The sequence below is a fragment of the Crocodylus siamensis genome, chromosome 2, assembly GCF_052110815.1.
Source record: "Crocodylus siamensis isolate JL-2025a chromosome 2, ASM5211081v1, whole genome shotgun sequence".
NCBI lineage: Eukaryota > Metazoa > Chordata > Crocodylia > Crocodylidae > Crocodylus > Crocodylus siamensis.
In genome coordinates this window covers 198,882,600-198,908,921 of record NC_143396.1, presented here as the reverse complement: position 1 = coordinate 198,908,921, position 26,322 = coordinate 198,882,600, and the positions used below count along the sequence as shown (strand labels likewise).

Genomic DNA, 26,322 nt, shown 5'->3' with positions numbered 1-26,322 from the left:
GTTTGATGAAAACAGCGCTAAGATCAAAGTTCTTCTCAATCAGAAGAGAAAAGCTTTCTGTGTCTAGCAACACCATCCTAAGTCCAGTCAGAAGCAGAGAACTTTTTGGTAGCTTAAAGCTGAACCCCAGAGGAAGATTTGAGAAAATCAAAAATAAATGGTGGGAAGAGAAGACAAAAGAAATTCAACAGTTTATTGAAAATCATGACATGCAGCGCTTCTTCAGTGCATTCTTCTTCAGTGCATTCAAGGCTGTGTACAAACCAAGTTCTTGTGGACTTACTCCACTTAGATTGGAAGGGGGCAGTTCACTCCTCAAAGACAATTAATCCATCAAAAACCTCTGGAAGCAGCACTATCACAAGCTCCTGAACTGAGAATTGATGGTTATTTATGAAACCATTGAATCCATCCCTCAACATCCAGTAAAGTAAGCACTTGTAGGCCCTCCAACCTCTAAAGAAGCCCACCAGGTGATAAGACAGATCGCCACTACCCCAGGTGATAAGACCTACCTGGGGTAGTGGATCGCCACTGCTGTTGCTGCCAAATTCACCTTCTAAAGTGAACTTAGCGTGCCATATTTTGAGCAATTTAGGTTCTGTGAACACCTGCACAACTGGGCTTTTAGACTGACCTACATTTACTTAGGCTGATCTAAATGTAACACTTGTACATACCCATGGTGCATGTTTAATCTCCCTCTCATTGCCCATCTATGTAGAGGGTAATGGCCCTCTGCTGCTAGCAGTTATGCAGCAAGCTCATGTCAACCATGCTATGAATCTAAAGATCCAAAGCCTACTCATTTAGGATTGCTCATTTGGGATATAAATGTAGTTTTGTATTATGAAATTAGCATCTCTACACTTAAGTTTCTTAAAAACAAGTTACACCTAAAAGCTATATTAAAATAATTTTAAAGCTGCAAAATCAAGCATTTAGAAAATGCCTATGTAACCTTATAACATGATCTTATACTACTTTTTCCATGCATCTCTTTCTCATTCAGAAGACAACATAGATCTCTTCTGGGGATGAAGTAGGGATGTGTAATGCAAGAAGAGAAAGGGCAATAACTGGAGAATTAGATTTTATCTTGGCTCCACGAACAATTTCCTGTATGATGCTGGGCAGGTTGCATAAACCAAACTTTTCAGAAAGGGTCACTGGGTGTTTCTGTTTCTAAAATTTGGAACCTCACCTTGGGACTTCTGGCATTTGTTTTACAGTTTTTACAAATGCAAATTAGACCAACAGTTTTTTTCTATTTTAGTAGTAAAAATTGCTTGCCAATTCGAAGCAATTTGGCTCTAACATTCTCAAACTATAGGCATCAAAAATTTGTTGTTACTTTCAATGTTTTTATCTCTGTGGCTCAGTTCCCACAGAGATAAAATAGAACAGTGGAAAAGAGAACTAATATAACCATCTCACCTTACCAGGGTATTGTGAGAATAAATGCATTAATGGTGGTAAAGAGGTAAGACACTTTAATGTCATACTGAGAACAATAATTGTCTTCAAACTATAGTTTGAATGGTATGCAGCATATGAGAAATGGGGCCACAGACTGATCATGATAATAAAATGTAATATGAAATAATTACCCATTCAGTTGCTTTGTCCATACTCTGCACTGAATCCTGTGGAAAAAAATGTGTACTTAAAGACTGCATTACAACGTCCAATTCAGACATGCAAAGGGGCTTAAATACAGGGAACCATTTTCTAACTTCCAAGTGCTTAAATTTGTAGACTTTAAAGTAGTTTTGATGAACACAATTTTAATAGATATGCACTAAAATTACTGAAAATTACATGCTAAGCTCAAACATGGAGACTTTTTTATGGAAAAGTACACAGATACTTTAGATAGATTGACACTATAGTTAAAAGCAGACACTAAGTCACACAATCTTTCAAATTATCCTATCTGACTGAATTTTCCTCTTTTGCTCTTACTTTACCTGCAGCACTTTAGACAAGGTAATAATTTATGATAATCATATGAAAATATACAATTAATATTCATCACCTCTCATTTCTCATCACTTTAGATGATCAGTAATGCAGAGTGAAAATGCTGTCAGATTTCTAATTGCTTTGTAATGGGCCTGAAATAGGGAAATCATTAAAGACAAACAATCTGTCACTTGTCTGTTACCTTAACTATCTATCACTTAAAATAAACCTCATTAAAGAAATTGCTAATGAGCTACAAAAGGCTGTACTGAATGTGTCCTGCTGTACATTTTTAAACAATACTGTAAATTGCTTAAATAAGTCCCAAGACATTTTCAATCATTTTTGTGGAAATTTATTGGGAAACATGCATTTTTACCGCATTTTTAAAGCCACTTATTCACATCATCATGACATTTAGTCTATCATACTAGAAATCTCCTTGGAGACAAAACTTTGTTTTTCTTTATACAACTGACAAATCTGAGCTATTTAAAACTGATTCCAGAAAGCTTGAGCACTCATACCCTTGACTTGTTGAACTTCTCTCTTTAGAAAGCAGAACAAAAACCCTTGAATCTAGTCAATTTGAAGTTTCAACAATCCTATCTCTTCCAAGGCCTTTTCACAGGTTGATAAAAAACACTTACTGAATCTCTAACCAATGGTCATACTCATTGATTTAACATTATCCAATAGCAAACCATTCTTTTTTTTTTTTGGTATATTCTGATAAGGAAAAGAAATGTTTCAGGAGATGGAAACATAATTCCCTATTTCTTACAAGAATTTCCTTAAGTGAACTGCTATTATCACTGATACAGAAGCTGGTATTTCGAAAAGGCCCTGTTCACCATTTTATGATGAACACTCACCTTCAAAGCAATAAGCCAGAAGGAGCACTGGTGAGCAATGCAAGCAGTTCTAATATTCCCTTTTTTAAAGGATGTAGAAAAACTTAAAAGGAAGGGAACAGAAATGTTTGACAGCTGAAGAAAATACAGTGAGAGTCGTATATAGCACAATCTTCTTGATTTATCAAAAGAAAATCAAGCGGTAAGTTCAGTAGCTAAGTACCTACATGGGAATAAAATACCTAGTTTCAAAAAGCCCTAGAACAGTGGTTTTCTACCTGTTTTATTTGTGGACCCCTAAAAAATTTCAAATGGAGGTGCAGATCCCTTTGTAAGTGTTTGTATTCACATATTTTTGATTGATCATAGTCACTGTTTATGGACCCCTTAGATATAGTCTGCAGACTCTCAGGGGTCTGCAGACCACAGGTTGAAAACCACTGCTCTGGAGTCTAAAGCAATCTGCATAATAGAACTAATGGCTGGAGCCAGAAACCAAACACATTCATAAAAAAGTTAAGCACAGATTTTTAAAAATGAAAATGTCTAGTCATTATAACAAGCTATCAGAAGTGGTGGGTTCTTCCTCTCTATGTATCTTCAAATTAAAACTGGACTTCTTTCTCAAAGACATGTTTTAGCTAAACACAAGTTATGGGGCTCACTCCAGGAGTAACTGGGTGAAGTGTTTAAATAACATGAGATATACAGGAAGTCAGATGATTTACTGGACCCTTCAGGCTTGAAACATTATGAACTATAAATCCTGATTCTCTTTAAGTCAATGGGAGACTATGAATAAGTACAGAGACCAGGTTATAGTTTTACATGTGTAAGTAATGGTTGAAATAAATAGAATAATATCTGTCTTCAAGACGGCACTAAAGCAGATGGTTAAATTAAGACTGCGCTGAAATGATTTCCATAATAGGATGAGGAAATGCTTATGAGTTTCCCAAATTGGGGTCATGAGAAATAACTAACCAACCACTTTAGCTTTTTAACTATGAAAACTTATGTGGTAACAATATTCATTTTACGACCTGGTCACAAAATGCTTGGATGAAGGAACAGCGGTAGATGTTATTTACTTAGATTTTAAAAAGGCCTTTGACACAGTGTCACACCCAATTCTTATAAATAAGCTAAACAGTTGCAATGCAGATTATTACACAGTCTGGTGGGTAGAAAATTGGCTTACGGGACACACTGAGACTGGTGGTGGACAGGTCTATTTCTACCTGGAGAAATGTAGGCAATGGAGTCCCCCAAGGCTCTGTCCTGGGACTGGTACTATTCAATATCTTCATTAGTGACTTGGATGAGGGGGTAGGAAAGCACCCTGTCCAAGTCTGCTGACAACACCAAACTATGGGGGGAGGTAAAAAACTAGACGGCAGGGAGCAAATCCAGGCTGATCTGGACAGGCTGGGGAAATGGGCCGAACAGAATAGGATGCAGTTTAACAAGGATAAGTGTAGTGTGTTGCAACCTGGGGAGGAAGAATCATCAACACTCCTATAGCCTGGAAGGTACCATTCTCAGTAGCACAACTGCAGAAAAGGATCTCAGAGTTGTAGTCAACTCCAGAATGAACACGAGTCACCAGTGTGATGAGGTAATAAGTAAAGCTAACTGTACCCTTTCTTGCATAAGTTGGTGCATCACAAATAGGAATAGGGAGGTGATACTTCCCCTCTATGAAGCATTGGTCAGGCCACAGCTGGAGTACTGCATTCAGTTTTGGGCACTGCACTTCAGGAGGGATGTGGATAGCCTGGAGAGGGTTCAAAGGAGGGCCACTCATCTGGTTAAAGGCTTACAGAAAAACCCTATGTGGACTGATTGGGAGACCTGAACCTCTTCAGCACCTGCAAGAGGAGGCTGAGAAGTGATCTTGTGGCTGCCTACAGTCTCATCGGGGGGCCAGCAAGAAATAAAGGATACAATTTTTACCAGGGCACCTGTCAGGGTAACTAGAAATACTGGCCACAGATTGGAAGAGAGCAAATTCAGACTGGACATCAGGAAAAAATTCTTTATGGTGAGGGTTGCCAAAATACGGAATAAGCTTCCAAAGGAGGTGGTGTTGTCCCCTTCTTTGGAGGTCTTTAAAAGGAGACTGGACAGACACCTGGCTGGAGTCATCTGATCCCAGCACTCATTCCTGCCCAGGGCTGGGGGTTGGACTCAATGATCTAATAGGTCCCTTCTGACCCTAACATCTATGAAACAAAATCTAATTCCTCATACATGTTAATTTTATATGCTAACTGATTACTACACTGTAACCTATATACTTTAGAAAGATTTGGCTTCCCAAGTTCTGTATAATTTATGCTGTTTTTTTACATGTATTTCTCTGTAGTCCTCCTAAACCCATTAATACACACAGACACAAAACCCTTCAAAAACAAACAAAATTACTAACACAAATAAGCCCAACTACCCTATATCACAACTCACAAAATGCAGGCTATTTACAAAAGATAAATAGATACCAAGCTACCTGGAGTAGTTTAGAAATGTCAGCTTCTTTTGAAGAGTATAAATGAAAAGAGGAAAGACCATCATGTATATGATCCTAAGTATGACCATAAACTGCATCTGACTGGAGGGCCTGGTGGCACTTAGTGGGACTATCTGTGGTGGGGTAAGTCCTATCACAATGTTGCAATGTCAAGAGTAAGGCATGTATAGAGCACCTCAAAACCCTAGCCTTTATTACCTTGTGGGTACTTCTTGGTTAGAGAAGATAAGGGGCATCACTCTGAAAGGAATGAACCCTTGCTGAGGCATTAGGTAATCAGCATCAGTTGTTATCTGTTGTTCTCTGGCAGAAGCTGTAACTATCGATACACTGAACGTTTGGACTCTGTCTGGCTTTTGGATTCTGTCTCAATGGAGTAAAGGATGAAATGGTAAGTCTTGGACAACCGCCACTCCTCCAAACTTTTGCCCAGGCATACATGTTGAGGCTTTTGTGTGATGGTGCAGGACTCCATACAAGTGGATTCATTAGGCAACTGACTAGACCTCTTACACATACACCAAGATCCAGAAGATTGACAGTTGCCTACTATATAGATATTAGACTAATACACACAGAGCCCAATGAATTGTTGCACATGAAGTAAATTCCAGACCTGTAACCTTCAAAAAAACTTTTTCCTACGCTTGTATTAGAATACAAAATGATACAAAAATCACATTTCAGAGAAAAAATTGCAAATATTCTATTAAAAATTGCAAATGTTCTATCTAACCAAAAATATTATTTTTTAGTATGGATCTAAATTATGCCACATTAACCCAACGTACCCATTTTTACCAGGGAAGGCCAGATTTTTAAAAATGTATTTAGACACCTAACTCCCATGAGGAGTTCCTGCATGACCCCAATTAAAGGATGGTATTACAGAGCCAATTTCTTGTTTCCATTGTTTATTTATAAGATCTAAAGTTCTTCATTACAAAATCTACGTGCTTGTTTCTAACTGGCTTAACAAAGATGAGGGTCCAATTTAGCAGACTTCTTTATGGCCTATGCAGCAGGGGCATGGAAGAAGTATAATGGCCAATCTATAAGTACGTGTGGGGAGAGAAAGGAAAAGGGACAGGGACACACCAAGTAAAATACAACTTAAAAGCAGAGAATCAGATGCAGAGAAAGGGAAGAGAAATTAATGAAAAAGCGAAAGGACAATGTGAACAAAAAAGGATTTCATTAATTAAAATGCAAAAACGTATTCCTAATATTACTCTACAAAACAGCAGTTATTGTACATGTCATGGGGATGATTTTGGATCACAAATGGTACCGTGGTTGGAAGAGTTGATTCATAAACAAGCATTGCTTACAGCAGGACTGTCCATCTAACTGGTGGCCTGCATCAGCATGTGACTGATGACAGTGTAAATTGTGGCCACCAGTCACCTGCTTTCATGCTGCTCCTTCCATCACTCTGGCTACAACAGCAGCCAGAGTCTCCCAGTTCCTCCCCCTCCTCCAGCTGATGCTTCCTGTAACAGCTCCAGGAGGTGGGGCAGTGTGGGAAACTCAGGGTGAGCCTGGGGCACATGGTACAGTGAGGAATGGGGTGAGACCTGGAAGGAGGGGTGCAGGACACAGTGCAGCGGTGGGGAGAGCCTCATGAGCGTGCGGCACAATAGTGTGAGTCACAGTGTAGCAGGGCGGTCATACAGTGTAGCAGTGGGGAAGGATGCAGACAAGTGGTGCATGGGGGATTCCAAGCACACAGTGCAACAGATGGGAAGGGGCATCTATGGGGTATGCAGTCCAGAGAGGCTGTGGCTTGCCCCGCTGAGACCTGCAGGGTGGCTGTCACTTATGAGAGCTATATCACCAGCATATCTGAGGATTTTATGCTCTCCATTCAGTTGAATTCCTCCCCTCATGTTGTTTATGCTCCAGGTTGCTTTTTCTAGTGCTAGATTGACTAGGATTGAAGACAGATCATTTCCCTGTCTCAGTCTGATTCTAACTGGGAAAGGATCTGATTTTCTTCCATTTTGTTTCTAGCTTCATGTATACAAACTTTAATGAGTTCAATCAGCTTGTTGGGGATTCTTAATCCAGCTAATAAGCCCCACAGACTTTATCTTTGTATGCTATCATACGCTTTCGGGAAGTTGATGAATAGAATGTATAAACTTTGATTATATTCCCATTTTTTTTCTCAACAATTTGTCTTGGAGAGAAGATTTCGTCTGTCATCAATCTATTCTTGCAAAATTCAATCTATTCTTGTATTCTCCCAGAATGTTTTCTGTGTAAGGTAGTAAGCACTGTAGTAAAATGTTACAGAATAAAAGTTGGTGTTAATAGGGGTAATATCTCTGTAAATTTGACACTTCAGTTTGCTGCCTTTTTTGAAGATGGGACATACTAAGACTACTCTCCAATAATAAGGTACAAATTGATTACTTCCAAATAAGCAGAATTAATTTATGGATTTGTTTATAAAACTCTTGTCCTCCATCTTTTATCATTTTAGCTGAGATACCATAAGTTCCCCTGGTGCCTTACTGCTCTTAAGTTTTGCTTTGGCTGTTTTCACTTTGACAAAAGATGGTTCTTCTGTGTTTGGTTCAGCTAATGAATAATTTTCTTGTTGTGCTGGCACTGTAGGTATTGGACAGTTTTACTGTTCTACAACATATTCTTTCCATCTCTCTCTGATTGCTGTCTTGTATACAAGGAGGTTTCCATTTCTATTGCTCTCATAAGTGAAAAGATGAATGATATAGAAACTTTGGATAACAGGGTATGGCCCATAGAGCATGGAAGATGGACAGCTCTGGCTTAGGGTGCTATCAGTGCCACATATTAATGGCCAATAATTCTTCCTTCTTTCAAGGCTTCTAAAACTGATTAGTAGAAGCTCTGAAAATGAAATAACGTAGCCAGTTTTAGGGCTGCTAAATCACAGTATTCTCAGTGTTGTAGTTTTAACAAGCACTATTTCAGCACTTCAGTGCTGTGCTATTAGTGGGCCTGATCTTTTTTAAGGCTTTTAATAGTACCATTTTCAACAGCTGCTTCTCCTTTACTGTTTCTAGTGCTGTTAGTTACATGATAATAGGTAACATACAGTTAACTGGAAGATAATTAAATTGTAAAGCAGACAGTGAGGCTGAAATATATATTATTCGTTTAATTGGTCCATGCATGCATCCAATATGCAGAAAACTAGTTTACTATAACGTAAGTGATAGGTAACAAATTGAGACTGGCACTATGTTATGCAGTAAAGTGAATTATGCATTTATCCAGTATGCACATAAGTGAAGTATATTGCGAATATATTAACACATTAACTATTTTACCAGGTTGGATGTGCTGAGGCACCTGAATCTTGAATTAAACATATAAAAGTGCATTAGAACTCAGTTAAATGTGAATTATGTTAGTATTTGAAAAAGTCTTCCAAACAAATTATTTTGTGCCATTAAATGAATAAAATAGAAATTACACAAGAAGAAAGTTAAATATTTAACTAGTTAGTGGTATTATATGATTCTAGGAGGAAGGAAATATGCACCCCACAGTGAAGTAGACATGTCTATCTTAATCAGAAGGTTTAATTGGCTTAAAAGAACTATTTTAGCCTACAATATAACACCTTTGCATTTGTTCCAGTTTCCCTTGTATGAGTCTAATCCATGGTACAATTTAAAGCTCTAGATTCTTATTACAGAAAGCAACAAAAAGAACTGAAAAGGCTGTTTTTGTTTAATTTTTAATGTTTGTGCCCCAGCCCATTACAATGGACTATAACAAGATAATATCAAAAAGGGAAGGAGCAAATTGAAAGAATGGTGCGATAGATTTTAATAGACCTGATCTAGAAGACTGGCAGAACTAAAGGGAGTTGAAAGTCTAGTAGAGAAGGAATGGGGAAAATTAGGTCTTTGTGAAAAGGAGGTCCACTGGACAAACTAGAAAGAATCCAGTGGAGAGCAACAACAATTATTAGAGACCTATGAAACATGATTTATGATGACAGGCTGAAAGAACTGGTATTATTTAGTTTGGAAAAAAGAAGACCGAACTTGGATTTGATAACAGTCTTCAAATACCTGAAAGGCTGATATCAGAAGGGTAGAGATAGTCTATTCTCTGTGGCTGCAGAGGATAGGACAAGGAACACTGTTCTTAAGTTGCAGGTTGCATGTCAGGAAGAAAAAGGCTGGGAAATCTCCATGCTTGGACATTTTTAAGTTCAGGTTAGACAAACACTTGACTGAGGCACTTGAATCAGGAATGAACCTGCTTCAAGCAGGTGCCTGAGGTCCATTCAAAAATATATGTCATAGATTCATAGATTGTAAAGAGCTGGAAGAGACCTTGCAAAAATCATTGGATCCAGCCCCCTGTACTAGGCAGCAAAGACTGTATTGTTTTTTGTAGTAAAAAAATAGTGAAAAGTAAGAGCTGACATTTTCCATGACATTTCCAAGTCTTAGAAAGGTTGAGTACTATTGTGCTAAAGCATGGGCATTAAAGAAATACAGATTTTGTTCCCCAACAACCTGTTCAAGTTCTCCCCAAACCTCAAGACACCCCTAAGTCTTCCTTAAACATGACTTAAAGGAAGAGAAAAGTGTCACGCTGCTACTGCTGTGCGTGAGAACAGGAGATAAAGCTTCGGGACTTTTAGCGGGCGGTGGGGTCGTGCAAGTCTGGCTTGCATGTTGTTGTGATTAAACAATTGACAAGGAGCAGGTGGGGTGATGAGAAAAATTGAAGAGTTTTAATTACTTACGGCTGCAGCCGCGGGTGAGAGAAGACAGAAGCAAATGAGACGAATACAACGTGCTGACATGTCACGGTAAGTACAAACGGCGTCCGGTGGTTGCTAGGAGCAGACAGCTAGATGATCAGCGTCCCTTGTAACAACGGAGCGGATAGCGAACGACCTCGCTCTGGTGCGGCGAGGCGCTCCCTTTTATTACTTTGGTGACGCACGCTATGATGAGCGGTAAGTTGCCCTATCACCTGCTTTTTTTTTTTTCCAAAAAGCGCGCGCTTTTACTTTCCCCTCCCTGGTCCCGTGGCATGGAGGGTGGAGACTCCCGCCATCTTGTTGCCTCGTGCACCAGCGCGATTACAACAGGGAGACAAAGAAAAGAGAAGCTCTTTCTCCATTGTTTAAAAAAAAGTCTCTTCCATGTGCTAAAACTCAGACAAATACATTTAGGGAATAGGGAATGAAGTGCCAAAAGGATAATTTGTCTTCAGTCCAGAAGTCAAAATTCAGTACTTTCCAATGACAACTGCTACAGTGAACTAATGAGTTGTCATTAAAAAACTGAGGCAATTCAAAATAGTGGGGGCAGCACTGAATAAACTGGATGTAATGCACTAAACAGCAAGAAACAGAGGGAACTGTGCTATTCATTTTCAACTTTAATTTAAAATATTTTAATGCTATTGGTGTTGCACAGAAATCTACAATACCGTCCAAACTAAGGACTTCACTGCAGTGTTTAAAACAGAGCTTGTCTTGGAATACATGTAGTGTTTTCTGTAGGCCTACTTTTTAAAAAAAATAACGTTATTAAAAAACCCCTAAAAAATGCTAGTTAGTATTTACTAAAAGCACTTATTGGTTGCCCCTGGGGCAAGTCAGCCCCTTCCCAGGAGGTGCCAGGCATCCAGCTGGCCACAGGAGTCTGCTGAAGGCAGAAGCGGCGAGTGGCGCATCCTACTTTTGGCAGAACCTCCCCACCTGCCCCACAGTCAGGGGGGTGGTGAGCTGCTGCTGGGGCAGCCAGCCCCTGAGCTGTGGGGGAGCCTGGTCCTTCCCTCCACAGCGGTGGTGTCCCCCAGGAGCTGGGCTGGGCTGGGCTGGCTGCCAGTGAGCAGTGTGCTGCCTGAGCTCCTAAGGGCCCAATCCAGCTTCCAGAAGCCAGCCGGCACACTGGGTTTCCAGTGCTTCACACACCGAGGCAGTGTCAACTTACACAATAGAGCTACAAAAATCCTAACATGTTGTACAGAAATATGGGATTGACTTATACAGTGTCAACCTATACACTGTAAAATATGGTAATACATGCTTGCGTGCGCACGCACACACACATGCATACACACACATCTACACACTCATGGATACATACATGTATACTCATACACACGTGCATACACACACACACACCTACACACGTGCATACACAGGCATGCACTTGCACATTCTTGCTCACACACACGTATATGAGCTCTATGTGAGATACAGTCACAGTAGCGGATGCAGCGGCCCCTCCCGCCCGCGGGAGGACACAGCCGGGCGCTCTCCCGACGTGACAGGAACCGCCTCAGGGTCCGACCAGGGCTGCAGCTCCTCTGGGTGGGGCATGGGCCGGGCGGGGGCGGGAGGGCGAGGCCGGGGGGGAGCGGAGGGTCCCAGTCACTTACTGAGCTCGGCCGCAGCTCCGGCGGCCGCGACGCGCCCTTGGTCGCTATGGAGACGGCGTCTGCCTCAGCCGCTCGGCACTTCCGGCCCGTGCTCCCGCCACAGCCACCCGGGCGGAAACAAGCGCCGCGCCTGTGGGGGCCGAGCCACGGGGCTTTCCCGGCCGCGCCCTTTCCGCCCGGCCGGCTTCTCCCGGGCACAGTCCTGCGCGGGCCGCGTGGGGCGGAGGATGGTGAGTGCGAGCCGCGAGCCAGGGCTGGGCGTCCCCTTCCCTCCCCTCCCCAGGAGCCTGGGGGCCCGGGTCGGCGGGGAGAGGCCGAGGGAGGCGAGAAGGGGAGGTGGAGGGGGATTTCATAGCTGCCTGAAGCGGGGTTGGACGGAGGATGAAGCTGGACTGTCCCATTAACGGGCTCCAGTTGCACAAGGGAGGTTTAGGTTGGGTGTTGGGAAGAACTTTCTCACTAGGAGGGTGGTGACATACTGGGCCGGGCTACCCAGGGAGGTGGTGGAAGCGCCACCCTTGGGGGTTTTTAAGACTAGACAAAGCTTTGGCTGGGATGATCTAGTTGGGGCTGGTCCTGCTGTGAGCAGGGGGCTGGACTAGATGGACCTCCTGAGGTCCCTCCCAGCCCTCCTTTTTATGGCTCTCTGCACCCATGCGGCCCGTGGGGGATTGGGAGCAGTGCTCAAGCAGTGTCCCTGGGCTGGAGGCAGCTCTGCTGCATGTGCTTTTCTAGCCTCTCTTGCAGGGAAGCCTGCAGCGAAAGAGCCTCTGCAGCTCTTCTAGGCTGCGTGTGCCATCCAACCCCCTGCCCCTGCAAAATAGGACAGTGGCCTTTTCTCTACCTAAGCTGGATGCCACACTACAGGCAGCGTGGGGGGTTCAGTTCAGGCCGTGCTTGGATGTGGCCTGTGGTGGCTCTCATCATTCCTGTGAAATAATTTTGGGCTGTTGAAGCTCCGCTTGCATGTAAGGGTCTGATGCATGGTGGTCTCCCGATCCCCAGGTGACTCTCACAGATTTTCATAGATTTCATAGACACTAGGGCTGGAAGGGACCTCGGAAGATCATCAAGTCCAGCCCCCTGCCCCAGGGCCAGGAAGTCATCTGGGGTCAAAGGATCCCAGCAAGATAAACATCCAAATGTCTCTTAAAGGAGTGCAGAGTAAGTGCTTGCACTACCTCTGGTGGCAGTCTGTTCCAGGCCTTGGGGGCTCGGACAGTAAACTTCTTCCTTATGTCCAGCCTGAAATGGTCTTGGAGGAGTTTGACCGTTTGACCTTGTCATCCCTTGGGGTGCTCTGGTGAACCAGCATTGCCCTAGGTCACGATGTACACCCCTTATATACTTAAAGGCAGCCACCAGGTCCCCCCTGAGCCTGCACTTTTTCATGTTGAAGAGTCCCATGGCTCTCAACCTCTCTTCAGAGGTCCTGTTCTCCTGCCCCCTAATCATGTGTGTGGCTCTTTTTTGGACTCTCTCAATCTTCTCCACATCCTTTTTAAATTGTGGAGCCCAGAATTGGATGCAGTACTCCAGCTGCAGCCTCACCAAAGCTGAGTACAGCAGGAGGATGACATCCTGGGATTTGCTTAAGAAGCATCAATGGATGCAGGCCAGAGTTTTGTTCGCTTTACCAGCTGCGACATTGCATTGGTGGCTCATACTCATCTTGCGGTCAATCATGACTCCAAGTCCCTTTTGGCCACGATGCTGGCAAACATAGCACTGCCAAGCCTATAAGTGTGCTGTGGGGTTTTTTTCCCCAAGGTGGAGTACCTTGCATTTTTCGGTGTTGAACACCATCAGATTTTCATCCACCCATTTTCTGAGCCTGTTTAGGTCTGCCTCTATCACTCTCCTATCATCAGGTGTGGATGCACTACCCCAAATTTTGGTGTCATTAGCAAACTTGACCAGTCCGCTTCTGATACCAATGTCTACATTATTAATAAAGATGTTAAAGAGTATAGGTCCAAGGCAGGACATATTTGCGCCAGGTACACAAACTAAATGAGAGACGTCCAGCATCAGCTTTAGTCAGCAGCCAGCGTGCTGCATCTTCTCACATCTTGTGAAGTAAGCCTGCTGCTGACAAAAGCACATACTGCACATCTCTCAGTTAGGCTTATAACAAGGGGGTCAAATTCATCCAGCTCTGTGGGCTGGAGAAGGGTCACTGGACTGGTCTGTGGACTGAACTGGGACTGACCCCCTTGGCAGCACCCACAGCACTAGGTCCAGCCCACATGCTGCACACAGCTTACACTGGCCCCAGGCCTCATTCTGCACATGGGGACAGCACAGGGAATGCACTGTCAGCATCATGCAGGCTAGCCACAACACTGCAAGCAGCACAGGGGGTCAGTCCAGGGTGCTCCGTGTCCTGGACCCATTGTACCAAGTGCAGCACTGGGTCCAGCCCACACACTATGTATGCAACGCATGCCCTGTGTTGGCCCCATGTGCACAGTGATTTCCAGGGCCAGCATGTGCTGCATATGGCACGTGGGGCTGGACTGACCCTGAGTGCTGCATGCCATATAGGGCTTGGCACAGCATCCAGCCTGCCCCTGGAGCCAGCGGGTAGGGCTGGGTTGGTGGGGTGTTACATGCAGGGTGTGCTGTGTGCTGGGTCTGCAACTCTGGGTCCAGCCTGCATGCAGCATGTATGGCTGGGGCTAGCATGTAGGGTTGTTCTAGTGATCCCTGGCCAGAGCATATGAGTCCCTGGGTTGCATATGGCATGCGGGCCATATCTTTGATGTCTCTAATCTATAAGGTGCAAATTATCCTACTTGCTGTCTGACTCCAAACTAAGATGACTAACTCTTTGCTTATGTGTGGCTAGGGTTGGGTCCTAAGTATAGTTAAGTTTCTCTGTAAAACTTCTTATGCGTTAATACTAGAGTTGGGTTTAAATTGAGGGTGTTTCCTTGAAGAATATCAACTTGTATTCTACAAAAATAAAAATAGTTTCAGCAGCTACATCTGCTCCAGAATCCCTTTGCTGTTGTTTCTTCTTTCATATTTTCCTAAATTTTGAAAATATTTACCCAGAAGGAGAGAGATCCATACAAAATAAAAAGTTAATAATGTTTTTGTTTCTGCAATGTGATGTGCAGAAGTAAACCTGCCTTCATGTAACTCACTGCAAGATTAATAAATGGAATGGAAAATGGAAAAAATATTTAAAATATTTAAACTAGTGGTCTGCGACCTACATCCTGTGTGCTTGATCTGGCCTGCAAAAAGTTTGGTCTGGCCTCCAGTGGCTCATGAGGTTGATAGCACATGGTGGCAGGAGCTGAAGATAAGGTGCCACCAGGGTCCTTGTGTATACTGTTCCTTTTGGAACATTTCTGTACTGCACTCCCTCTCTCTTGCTCTCACTTGCTACTAATACTTCATCCCTACCTATTTTCTACCCGTGGTGCTGAATTTGCTTCTAAGCATGGCTGTTGGCTATGGAAATCTGTAGCATGAGATAGCAATGATAAGCAGAGACTCAAGTGGAGGGACGCGAGATAGAGAGCAGGAAGTGCCAGGAATGTTGGAGATTGGTGGCCCATGACAGCAGTCAGGTTGCAAGCTGCTGCTCACCATTTGTAAAGATTGTTGACCCCTGCGTAAAAGTCTTAATTATTACATAGGAGGTGCACAATAAATGTAAAACTTACTGGTTAAAAATAATTCAGACAATTGAACTCAAGTCATTTAAATTTTGCAAAATAATTCTAAGGAATTAATTTATATGGATCACATTAGTAGGAAATTGTAGGTTTGAGAAAATGACAGTGATTAAGTTTTGACTTGCAGGCTTTTTTATGCACCTCGGTTCAAAGAAGAAATCCCAGTACGTGATAAATAAGTTTAAATGTTATGGCTACTTCAAGATTAAAATAAGCTGAAAATAAAACCTTAAGTTACTATTTTACAAGGAAATTATTTGTTTCAAAGTAACTAAAAGAAGATTTTGTTTTGGCAAAAGACCTTTTGAAGTGTTAAGTCACACAATTATATGTTTTTGACTTGAGTACGTCAACCATTTGAATGTGTAGTTTCCACTCAGTTTTCCTATACAGTATACTATAGGAATTGAGTTAAAGCAGCAGAGAAAAGTTATCATCCCTAATTTCAGAAACATAAATTTAATCTATAAAATTACAGGTCAAGAGAACAGGCCTTATAAGGAGAGGCTGGGAGACGTGGGACTCTTCAGCCTGGAAAAGCGAAGGCTTGGGGTGACTTGGTGGCAGCCTATAAGTAGATAAGGGGTGTGCATCAGGAACTAGGAGAATGTCTCTTCACCAGGGCACCCCAAGGGGAAGACAAGGTCTAATGGTCATAAACTGCTGGAAGTCCGTTTTAGGCTGGACGTCAGGAAAAACTTGTTTACCATCCAAGAGTCTGGGAGACTCCCTCCAGAAGTGGGGCAAGCACCTACTCTGGAGACTGTTAAGAAACACTTGGATGCTTATCTTGCTGGCGTGATCTGATCCCAGCTGACTTTCTGCCCCTTGGGCAGGGGGCTGGACCCTATGATCTCACTTAATGTCTATGAAATCTGTTATGTATTTTTCTGCTGCATGTAGGGGAGCAAAATAAACGAAATAGTGCAGGTAAGATGTAGCATGTGTAAACAGGATGGATTAAAAAAAGGGACTTTGGGATAAGGGGAATTATACACACGCTTTTCTGTCCTGTGATGTGCCAGGGATCTGTCGCTTTGGAGCAGACTCAATTAATTGAGTTTTGTATGCGAGCTGAGGTGAACTGAGCTGCGCTGTGTGCAATTGTATAAATGCAAAATGTGCACACAGAAAATGGCGGTGGTGTGCTTTTGAAACAAAGCACCTCCAATTTGTTTTAGTTCAAAAATGTGCTGCTGCCATTTTCTCAGTGCTGAAGTGCATTTTGCCATTTATACAGCTGCAAGCATTGCAGTGTTGGGCACTTTTCAGAGTGCCTCGTGCTGTGGTGCTTACATGTGTAAAAATGCTCTCTTTTCAGTATTCTGGTGCCATCTGTGTATTTTATATAAAAGCAGTCCAAGAAGTAGGGATGAACATCTCAGAAGTCTTTATCACCTTCTAAGTTAGCTTGCCTGTGCTGTCAAGAAATAAACTTATGTGTATTAGTGAAGACAACTCAGTAGTACACCTAAGCAGCTCAGAGGGGAGGGGAGCAATCAGAGCCTAGTTCTCTACAGCACAACTGCACTAATTTAGGAGGTAATACTCCAGAACTCCCTTCTTTCAGCTATGTAGCCTTACCAGTGCTTTACAGAGTCACATTACTTTTTGCTTTCTTCTCTTCTCTGAATCTTGAATTCTTTTTCACAAAGTGGCATAAGTTCCACAGGAGTGTCTCTTTTCCATCCTTCTCAAGTAGCCTTTAGTCAGGGATTTGGGTATTCTTCCAGGAGACTGGGACTCTGGGGTGGTGTCACAGAACTCAGGAACAAATTACTGAAAGATAAATGAGGGTAGTAATTTACACTCCTCAGTTATTTCCCACAGTAAATGAAAGTTTACCCTGTGGTTAGTTATCCTGCTTTCACTGAAAGGTAAGTTATCGCTCTTCATTCCCGTTAATGAAGAAGAGGGAACTGCAATGGGTTAGCTTTCATTTGTCATGTGGTAACAGTAAATACTAGGGCAGTTAGCATGGAGTAGCTCAGTGGGGCTCAACCTCGTAGCAGACATGCCACACATTAGCACCACACTTTCCCCGGGTGCTACTCCAGTCCCCTTCCCTTAACAGAGCTGATGCTCTGCTTTCTGCCCCTTGCCTTGTGCTTCATGACCAATCTGCTGATCTGTTTTCTTGCTTCTTTCGCTATCTTCCAGTATGTTGCTTGTCCTCTCTCCTGTCTGCTGAGTACCACGCAAGCCCCTTGCCTTGTGCTTCATGACCAATCTGCTGATCTGTTTTCTTGCTTCTTTCGCTATCTTCCAGTATGTTGCTTGTCCTCTCTCCTGTCTGCTGAGTACCACGCGCAGGTGCTGCCCATTCCACTTGTGGCACACATGCCCTAGGTTAACTACCCCTGGAGTAGCTAGTGCACTGTAAATCTCTGCCCTCATTTATCTCAGTCTAATTTGGTCATGTGTCCTTGTACCAAGTCTCATTCTTGGGCATGTACGCACAACACAATGCGATCCCAAGTAGAGATAATTGAATATACTCATTTGGGTACTGGGAGGAGCATAGCTGCCTTGGCATAGCATGGAGATAGTTTACCTGGGTGGAATGCCTTGATGACGTGGCTATACTGCTTCTGGTACCCAAGCTAGTTTATTCAGAGCTAGCTGTAGTATCTCTCTCTGAACTGTGAATTTAGCTTTTGTCCCCATCACACACACACTGGCTTGCTCAGATTCTTTTCTGCTTTTCTCTCATGAGGCTGGCTGTTGGAAAGGGAGAAGAAGTTGAATCACAGAGAGAGGAAGAAATATGGAACTTAGAAGGCTTGGTGCCCTTAGAAAATAGAATACAATCCATCAGCAAATGTGCTGCTTCCAGTTGAAATAGCTCATTCCATATAATGCAAAACCCATTGTGGGATAACATGACTAACTACATGTGCTAATAAGTTGGCATTTGAAGGATGTGGCCTCTTCCAGCCATTGCTGATGTCATTCTCTGCCACGGCCCCATGTATTGTCATACAGGACTTTTCACATTTTTTTTTCTTTTTAAATGAATGCTTCAAATTATATTTTTATTGTTGTTAAACAGATCTAAGAAAGTAATTTTGTACCTCATGAAATGACAGCCCTTGTAAGGATGCCAAAGAAGGACTGGTATGACATTCTGGGTGCAAAGCCATCAGACAGCCTGACGGAACTGAAACGGAAATATCAAAAACTGGTATTATTAGTAAGTATATAATTTATATTATTTAAATAATTCAAAAATAAACCATGTAAACTTGTAAGCTAATAATTATAGTTTTCATATAGTTTTGTATAATAAGAGCCAAACATAGTGAATGTGCTTATAATTTTGTCAGTGGGTGTAGATAGTTTAAAATAAGAAATAGAACTCAAGAGCTGGTTATTTATCACTAAATCCCTCTGAATGGTATTGTCTTCTTCCCCAAGGATGCACTGCCCCATCCCTTGCCAAACATTCTGGAAATGTACCAATTCTGGTTTTATTTGGTTTGATTCATTATCTGGATAAGAATGGAATAAAATCAATCCTTTTTGATTTACATTGCAACATTTAATTATTTTAAAGAGGCTAACCCATTTTGTTAAAAGTGTGGCAGAATAAGATAAATCAATTGGTGTTGGTGGTGTTACAGTTTGCTGCCATGAAGTAATTATAATTGATCAAATGTTGGATTGTTGCATGTCAAATATGAGAGCCAGATTTATTGGAAAAAGGGAAGTTGTTCTTTATTTACCTTGTTAATCTTCAGTAATAGCATGGGAAGAGAAGTAGGTGAACATGCATTGTGATTTTGATATAAAAATATTGAAAAAATAATGGTGAATATTTCACAGAATTCTTATTGTAGTAAGTTGAAGTTTTTGCTGACTTGAGACTTACAGGTATAGATAGATGTAACAATTGTATTAGTATTACATGACAGCAGTATAAACTTTTCTGATGTCATAGCTACATGCTTCTGTAGTGAAACAAGTGTTTCAATTCAGGGCTAAGGTTACAGCGGTTTAGCTACCTTGTATCACAGGTTTTCACTGCAACTGCTAATGTGTTCCTGATCAGCAACTCCCACCACCTTTTTAAAGCAATTAAAGGTATGTTTGTCTAAGATGTAGGCGTCTAGTTTACATTACTAAGGTAGAGACCCTTTATTTACAGATTACTTCTTGGGTTAACCAAAAATCTCTTGACTTCAGTTGTATTTGGAATGATAAAAACAAAAAAAAATAGAATGTTAAGTAAAAATAGTCTTAAAAATGAAGTTATGAACATATTAAAATATTTTAAGTACACTTCCACCAAATCACTTGTTTGACTAATACCCTTCTAAAAGACAAATGTGTGTGATGTTCCTGATGTTCTCATGACACTGAAAATGTGCCTATATGCCAACCCAAACAAAAACTGTTTCTTTTAAAACTGGTGCAATCCATTTGTAAATCTCCATTCATGATTACAAAAGAAGCTGTTAAAAGCAGTTAGTTCAAATCATAACATTTTGTAGCACGATACATTCACTGATTTCAGTCTCACTGCAGGTTGCAAGATGAAAAGCTCACAATACTCGGTCCTCTTTTTTGCAAATGTATGAAAACACAGCACCTGTAAAGGTTTCTGAGTATAAAAATCAGAAATATATGATCTCAAAAGATTATTTTAGTGTGTGGTGCCCAAAACTGGAGACAGGACTCCAGCTTCACCATGTAGGGTAGAGTGGAATTATATTACCTGTCATTCCCTATATATGAGGCTTCTTTCTAGTTATACATCCCCGAATGAGAGTTGTTCTTTTTTTACAATAGCATCCCAATACACAGTTTGTTACATTTTAACCCTCAGATTTTCTTTCACAATACTGCTGACTAGATGCAGTAGTTTATTTACTCCTTTCATTAAAACAATACAGTAAAATGTACAATATAATTATATATACTATAATAAAATTATATAATGTAAGTTTATTCATAAAAGTATAAAAATCCTGGCAAAATTAAAATAAACGATATATGATGACACAAAAAGTAAAATAACGATACCATATTTAAGAATAGAAACAGGGAAATTTTAATTGAGTTTGGCCCTTATTCTTTGTGCAAATAATGTAAGTGCACCCAGGAAGCACAGGACAGGCTGTGAGTTATTAGAAAGGAGCCAAATTGTTTTTTCTTCATTAGCCCAGTATTTAACATTTTCAATTACCAGAGAAATCAATTTTCCTCTTATTTCTTCAAAGAATGAGCAAGATCACAAATAGTGATTTAAATGGCCTGCCTCATTGTTCCTGCATGAACATGCCCTGTATGTGTATGGTAGAGGTTGTCATCTGGAGGTATACATACCCCTAGGGGTGCTTGAAGAGGTCATAGGGGGTATGCATGGCGGGATGGGGATGCAGCACGCCCAGGGGCATGGTAGGAGTGTCTCCCCCAGTGCATTCCCACATGTCACCGCTTACCTGGGGGAGGGGCATGCTGGGCGCTGCCAGCCCCATGCAGCACACTGCAGTGCCTCCCCATCCCCCACCCATTTGCTCTCCTGTTTGGCTGCTGGGCCACCACCCTCAACCAATAGCTGATTGCAAGGAGGTGCTGGCCACCCCTTGCCTGCAGAGCTGCAAGGGCAGCAAGGCGCAAAGGGTCTGAATGGCAGGGTGGAGTGTGTTTCTGTGCCTGCTCCCAGGAGCAGGGCGGGGGGAGGTGAGGACAGTGGGACCTCTCTGTGGGCCACATAGGTGCTGCCCAGCCAGATGGATGCTGGCAGAAGCAAGGGGGCTTGCACATACCAGCTGCCGACAACCACTGCCTTGTGCTACCACTGCGTGCTGCTTTCCCATGGCCAGTCACACGTGTGGCTCAGTGGACTGTTCACAGGTGGCGTGTGATTGGCTGGGCACCAGGTCCATTAGCAGCCCACGGAACTGCATGTGTGACTGGTCATGGGAAAGTGGGGCATGGTGGCAGCAGCGGTGTGGAGTAGTAGGCAGTGGCCACCATGCACGAGCCCGCCCCCACCCCCCTGCTCTGCATCTGGGTGCTGCCACCAGAAGGGGTACACTTGTTAAAAAAGGTTGAAAATCCCTGATGTATGGGGTCTGACACTGTTTGCCTACATATATGTCTATATGCTGGCATCTTTCATTCTTCAATTATGTCTGGTTTTAAATATAGGGGGAATATTGGATCAGTGATTGTCAGCACTTTTCTTAGGCCATTTGTCTGGAGGAGAGTATAAAATGTTATTTAACCATCCAAACAAAGGTTTATTTGGAAGAGGAAAGGCCTCTAAAATGCACTTCTTGGGGTATAGATAGAGGTAAAGGTACTCATTTTTATTCAATAATTAGGGTTCATGACTGAGCTGAAGTGTTCACATTAAGCAGCCATGTTTCGGGCTACATGAGCCCTGCTGGTGTAGAGTCTGGTAGAAATAAAAGCCACCTTAGAAAGTAATTCATATTTTTTTCTATTTTTCAATGAAGCATAAGTCATCACTCTATAGTTTCACACCATATAATAAAACAGATCCTGCCTTAGACCTGTAGACATTTAGACTAAGTACAGACAGTCAAAAAGCCTGAGGCAGAATCAATTCAATTTAAGCAGCTTCCTCTGTGCTGGTTGAACCGATAACCAGCTGAGCTGGTATTCAGTTTTCAATTGGGAAAGGCAGGGGGAGGCCTGCACTGACCCGGACCAGTATGCTAGAGCATGTCTCCCAGCCTGCTGACCATTGCCAGCCCAGCCAAGTGTCCCCAATCCTCTGCTGTCCCCCGCCACAGGGGGTTAAGGAGCCCCCTGTCCAGGTGCTGGGTGATGTTGAAGGAGCCTCCCCCTCAGGAGGTTTCCTCCAGCCTGAGGTCCCCAGCCCAGGCAGCCCTGGAGAGCTGAAGGGAATTCCCCCCTCCCCTTTCCCAGCTGCTGATAGCTTCAGTCACTGCCCCAGGAGGGAGGGAGGAGTCCTCCAGCTGGGTGCCTGCTCATGAAGCCCAGCATGGGGGCACTGGAGAACCCTTGCCTTGGGGGTCTTTCCCCCACCCCAACCCGGGGCAGTCCCAGGGAGCTGATGGGAATCCTTTCCCTCCCAAACTGCAGAGCTCCTTGTCTCAGCTGCTTTGAGTCTCAGGGTTAGCCCAGGGCAGCCTCAGGGAGCAGACCGAAATTCTTCAACTAGTTTTGCCTCAGACTCACAGCAACTGAGGCAAAACTGGCTATGGAGGAGCAAGAGAATTTCCCTCCACTCCCTGGGCTATTCGTCAAAATTTCAGGGGCTAAAGCAAGCAGCTCTGGGGTTCAGGAGGGGAAGTATTCCCATCAGCTCTCTAGGGCTGCCCCGGGCTGGGGTGAGGGAGAGCCCCCCCCCAAGGCAGGGGCTCCCCAGTGTTCCCATGCTGGCCTGCATGGGCAGCTGCCTGGCTCTTTCTCCCTCCCTCCTGTGGCCGTGGCTGAAGTAGTCAGCAGCTGGGATGGGGGAATGCTGCTAAGGGTCAAAAACCCCCAACACAAGGGATTTTCCTCCCCACAGGTGCTGTGTATAACCTGGCTAGGAGAGTCTGGGGGTCTTTTCCCCTGCCCCCCCATCCCTATGGGCTGATGGACCCAGGTAAGAAGTAGACTAAAGAGCAGAGGGGTGAGGCAGTCCCTACTCCACTGGAGGAGACAGCATAGCCCAGGGCTGCAAAGCACCCTGGGATGCTGAGGTACTGTGAGTTAACTTGAACCAAGAAGGGATCTGGGACAGAAATTCCACAAACTGGTTTGACCTAAATTAGAGGTGCACCAATGTATCAGTTGTATATCAGATCGGCACCGATAAAAGGAAAATGAACATTATCGGCTATTGGCTTTTTTTGCTTGATGATATTCTCCAGTAATTTAATTATGCTGTGGCCTCTGGATGCCTGGGTTCCCTCCTGCAAGCCATGGTGACCCCGGATTCACACCATTGCCTCACCGGTGGGCTGGGCTAGAGCAGAGCAGCTGGTACAGTGTCCCAGGTACTGGTGCGGTGCAGCACAGAACAGACTGTGGGCAGGGACTGGGATGGGTGCTGTAAAGGTACCAAGGGCTGGAGATGTGATTGGGGCTGTGAGGGGCAGACGGAGTTGAGCTGCCTGGCCCAGCATGACTCAACCCACTGTGCTTGGAGGTCTGTGCCCCAGAGGTTGGGGGCAGAGACTGGCATGGGGCCAGGGAATCTACTCCCCCCTGATGTGTCTTTCCCCTGGTGGGAAGGAAGACTCTAGGAGTGGTGGCGGGGGGAGCGCTTTAATTAAAGCAGCTGTAAGAACTGACTGAGCCTGCCCAGACACCACCCAGCCCTGGGCAGGCTCAGTCAGCTGCCCCCAGGCTGGAGTTGAAGGTTAGGGGCCAGAAGTGGCACGGCTCATTTTTGCATGTACTCCAGGAGTATGTGTGTGTGTGTGTGGGGGGGGGGGCAGCACTTTTAATTAGAGTGGCTCTAATTAAAGTGCTGCCGTGTCTCCTGTATCAGTGTCCCCACGCTTAGAAATGGCAGTGGGCGTGGTGGGCCAGTAGGAGGTGCTTCTGCACTGAGCCACCCACCTCACTGTGCCTGACCACCTTCCAGGCTCTGAGTGCCTCCCCGGGGGCACCTCACATCTGACCAACCCTCTTTCTGGAGCACACCCACTAGCCTCGGGGTAACGTTGCCACCACCCATGGTCTGGAATGATCCTGACTCTGTGCCCCTTGGGAAACAGGCCTAGTAGTCTTTGAAGGTACTCAACCCACTTCAAGACCTTATGGTGCTTCCCTTAGTCTGAAGCACAAATAATGGTCTCCCTTAGTCAGCTGAACCAAGGGGACCCCAAAGCATAATCTAGCCCCTCTTCCAATAAGTCTCCCACACTGGGTACAAAGGAGAACTTTATTAGTTACAAAGCGTAGGTTTGGAATAGGGTAAAGCAATGTCAGAGAAATTCCATAGAGCAAACAAGGTGGCTGGGTAGCCTTTGATCACACATCTGAATTACTGCAAGTGATATATCTAGTTAGATATCAGGTAGCTTACTCATGAGTATCATCCAGAGGCAGGTGGAGATTCCCTCTGGAGGCAGGCAGTTCATTGATCATGAGTTTCAAGAGAGAGCAAGTTTCAGATGGTCCGGCTTCTCTCTAAATTTTCATCGTGGCTACTGCCCCTCCTCCTGGGCAGTCCTTAATATAAACCTTATGACATCATTTTCCCAGTCCAATGGAGACCAACACCTGTTGGCTTCCAGCCAACCAATTTGAAATGCATCACTGGTTGCTGGATAGACTGGTAGGGTCTCTACCAGACAGTCAGGTTGGCATTGCTTAGAACAATAGGGAGCGTAAGTCCCTCACCCAGGTATATGATGCCAGTCACGTAGGCAGAGGGAGCAGGTTTCTCCCCTCCCTCAGGAATGTATCCAGCTCAGGGTCACATGAAGAGATGGGGCAGAGGAGTGACCATGGTAACCAAATTGTCAGGTAGCAGAGTTTTGGAGAAAGACAGGGATGGTATTCTGCCACAGTGGGGGTGCTTGAATTAAAGCTCATTCAGTGAGCTTTCTTACTAAATATTAGTTATCCCGTTAGTCTCGGCCAGTACGGCTAGTTAATAATCAACTATCAGCATTGGCCAAGAAAATCTTCTGCGGTGCACCCCTAACCAAAATCAGTTCAGTCTGATACTACATCCAGCCAAGTTTATCTTAAACTGTTTTTTGGCTATTTTGAAAGTGGTTTATCAGCACTGAACTCCTGTTCTATTACAGGTTTATACCCGTTTCTGATTACTTAAACCAGTTTACAGGCAGTTCTCAGACTTGCGACACAATTGGTTCCTGAAAACCATGTCTTAAGTTGAAACATTGTCACTCAGAACCAATTTTCCCATAGGAACAATCTTATAAATGGGTGATTGGTTCCTTTACAATGCTCAATACATCGGTGTCCAGCTGGTAAGCAAGGTTCCCTCTAAGGTGCATCCATGCATGGCTGCGCACAACTAAAAGTGGCTGTGCACAGCTTTTTCAAGGCTGCGCACCAGGAGAGAAGCTGAAGCTCCTAGGCAAGGTTCGGGTGGGAGCCTGGCACAGGCTCCGCCAACTCCAGGAAAGTGCTCCACTCCCCTGCATCAGGGCCAGGGAGCGGAGCACTTCCCTGGAGCCGGCAGAGCCTGCACCAGGCACCCGCCCTAGCCTCCATCCCTGCCTTGCCTCACCTTGGGGAGAAGCTGCTGCCTGAGGCTTCTCTGGCTCTGGGACACTGCTCCGCTCCCCAGCCCTGATATCACGTGCCTCCTCGCTCCCCAAGGCCTTGCGGGGGAGTGGAGCAGTGTCCTGGAGCCGGCAGAGCCTCACTTGGGGCAGGCAGTGGCTCCTCCCCGAGGTGAGGCAAGACAGGGATGGAGGCTGGGGTGAGGGGCTGGCACGGGCTCTGCCGGCTCCAGGTAAGTGCTCCAATCCCTGGCCTTGATGTGAGGGAGCGGAGCACTTCCCTGGAGCTGGCAGAGCCCACACCTGCCTCTGGCCCCAGCCCCCAGCCTTTCAGCTACAGCCCCCTGGCCTCCAGGCCCCAGCCTCTGGCCCCCAGCCCTCAGTCCCCTTTAGTAAGTGTCCCACACCTGACTGAGGCGGTGCGCTCACAGACTGAGGCGGCACACTGGTGGGCCGCTACTCCTTAGAGGGAACATTGCTGGTTAGTCATTTTTGGTGCGATGGAAGGGGTTGGCGGGTGCAGATCAACACCCCAGCAATGAAGGAGGAACTGGGGCTGGGGCTGGGGCAAGCGCTGCACTGGCGGAACGAAGGCGCAGCTCATCTGGGGAGGGTGGCTTCCGCCACTGCGTGCCTTTGCTCCAAGAGCTGCTCATCTGGTGGCTTCCACTGGTCAT

General features: G+C 44.3%; 2 protein-coding genes across 3 annotated transcripts in view; one reads left to right on the top strand and one right to left on the bottom strand.

Annotated features, from left to right (window-relative positions):
* DCDC1 (doublecortin domain containing 1) overlaps positions 1–10,415 on the bottom strand; it is a 500,455-nt gene extending 490,040 nt beyond the window's left edge. Inside the window, exons 1-2 of the mRNA XM_090034627.1 lie at positions 10,109–10,415; positions 1,611–1,646 (exon numbers count right to left, since the gene is read on the bottom strand). Coding sequence (XP_089890753.1) covers positions 1,611–1,646; positions 10,109–10,168 — 96 coding nt within the window. The 5' untranslated portion in view covers positions 10,169–10,415. The remainder of the gene's footprint in view (positions 1–1,610; positions 1,647–10,108) is intronic.
* Positions 10,416–11,840: 1,425 nt separating this feature from the next.
* Positions 11,841–26,322, top strand: part of DNAJC24 (DnaJ heat shock protein family (Hsp40) member C24) — a 76,737-nt gene continuing 62,255 nt past the window's right edge. For both annotated transcript variants that reach the window (XR_016440271.1, XM_090032802.1), the window contains exons 1-2: positions 11,841–11,990; positions 18,505–18,645. Coding sequence is in view for 1 of the 2 variants with exons in the window: in XM_090032802.1 (XP_089888928.1) it covers positions 18,535–18,645 (111 nt within the window). In the remaining variant the exon portion in view is untranslated. The remainder of the gene's footprint in view (positions 11,991–18,504; positions 18,646–26,322) is intronic.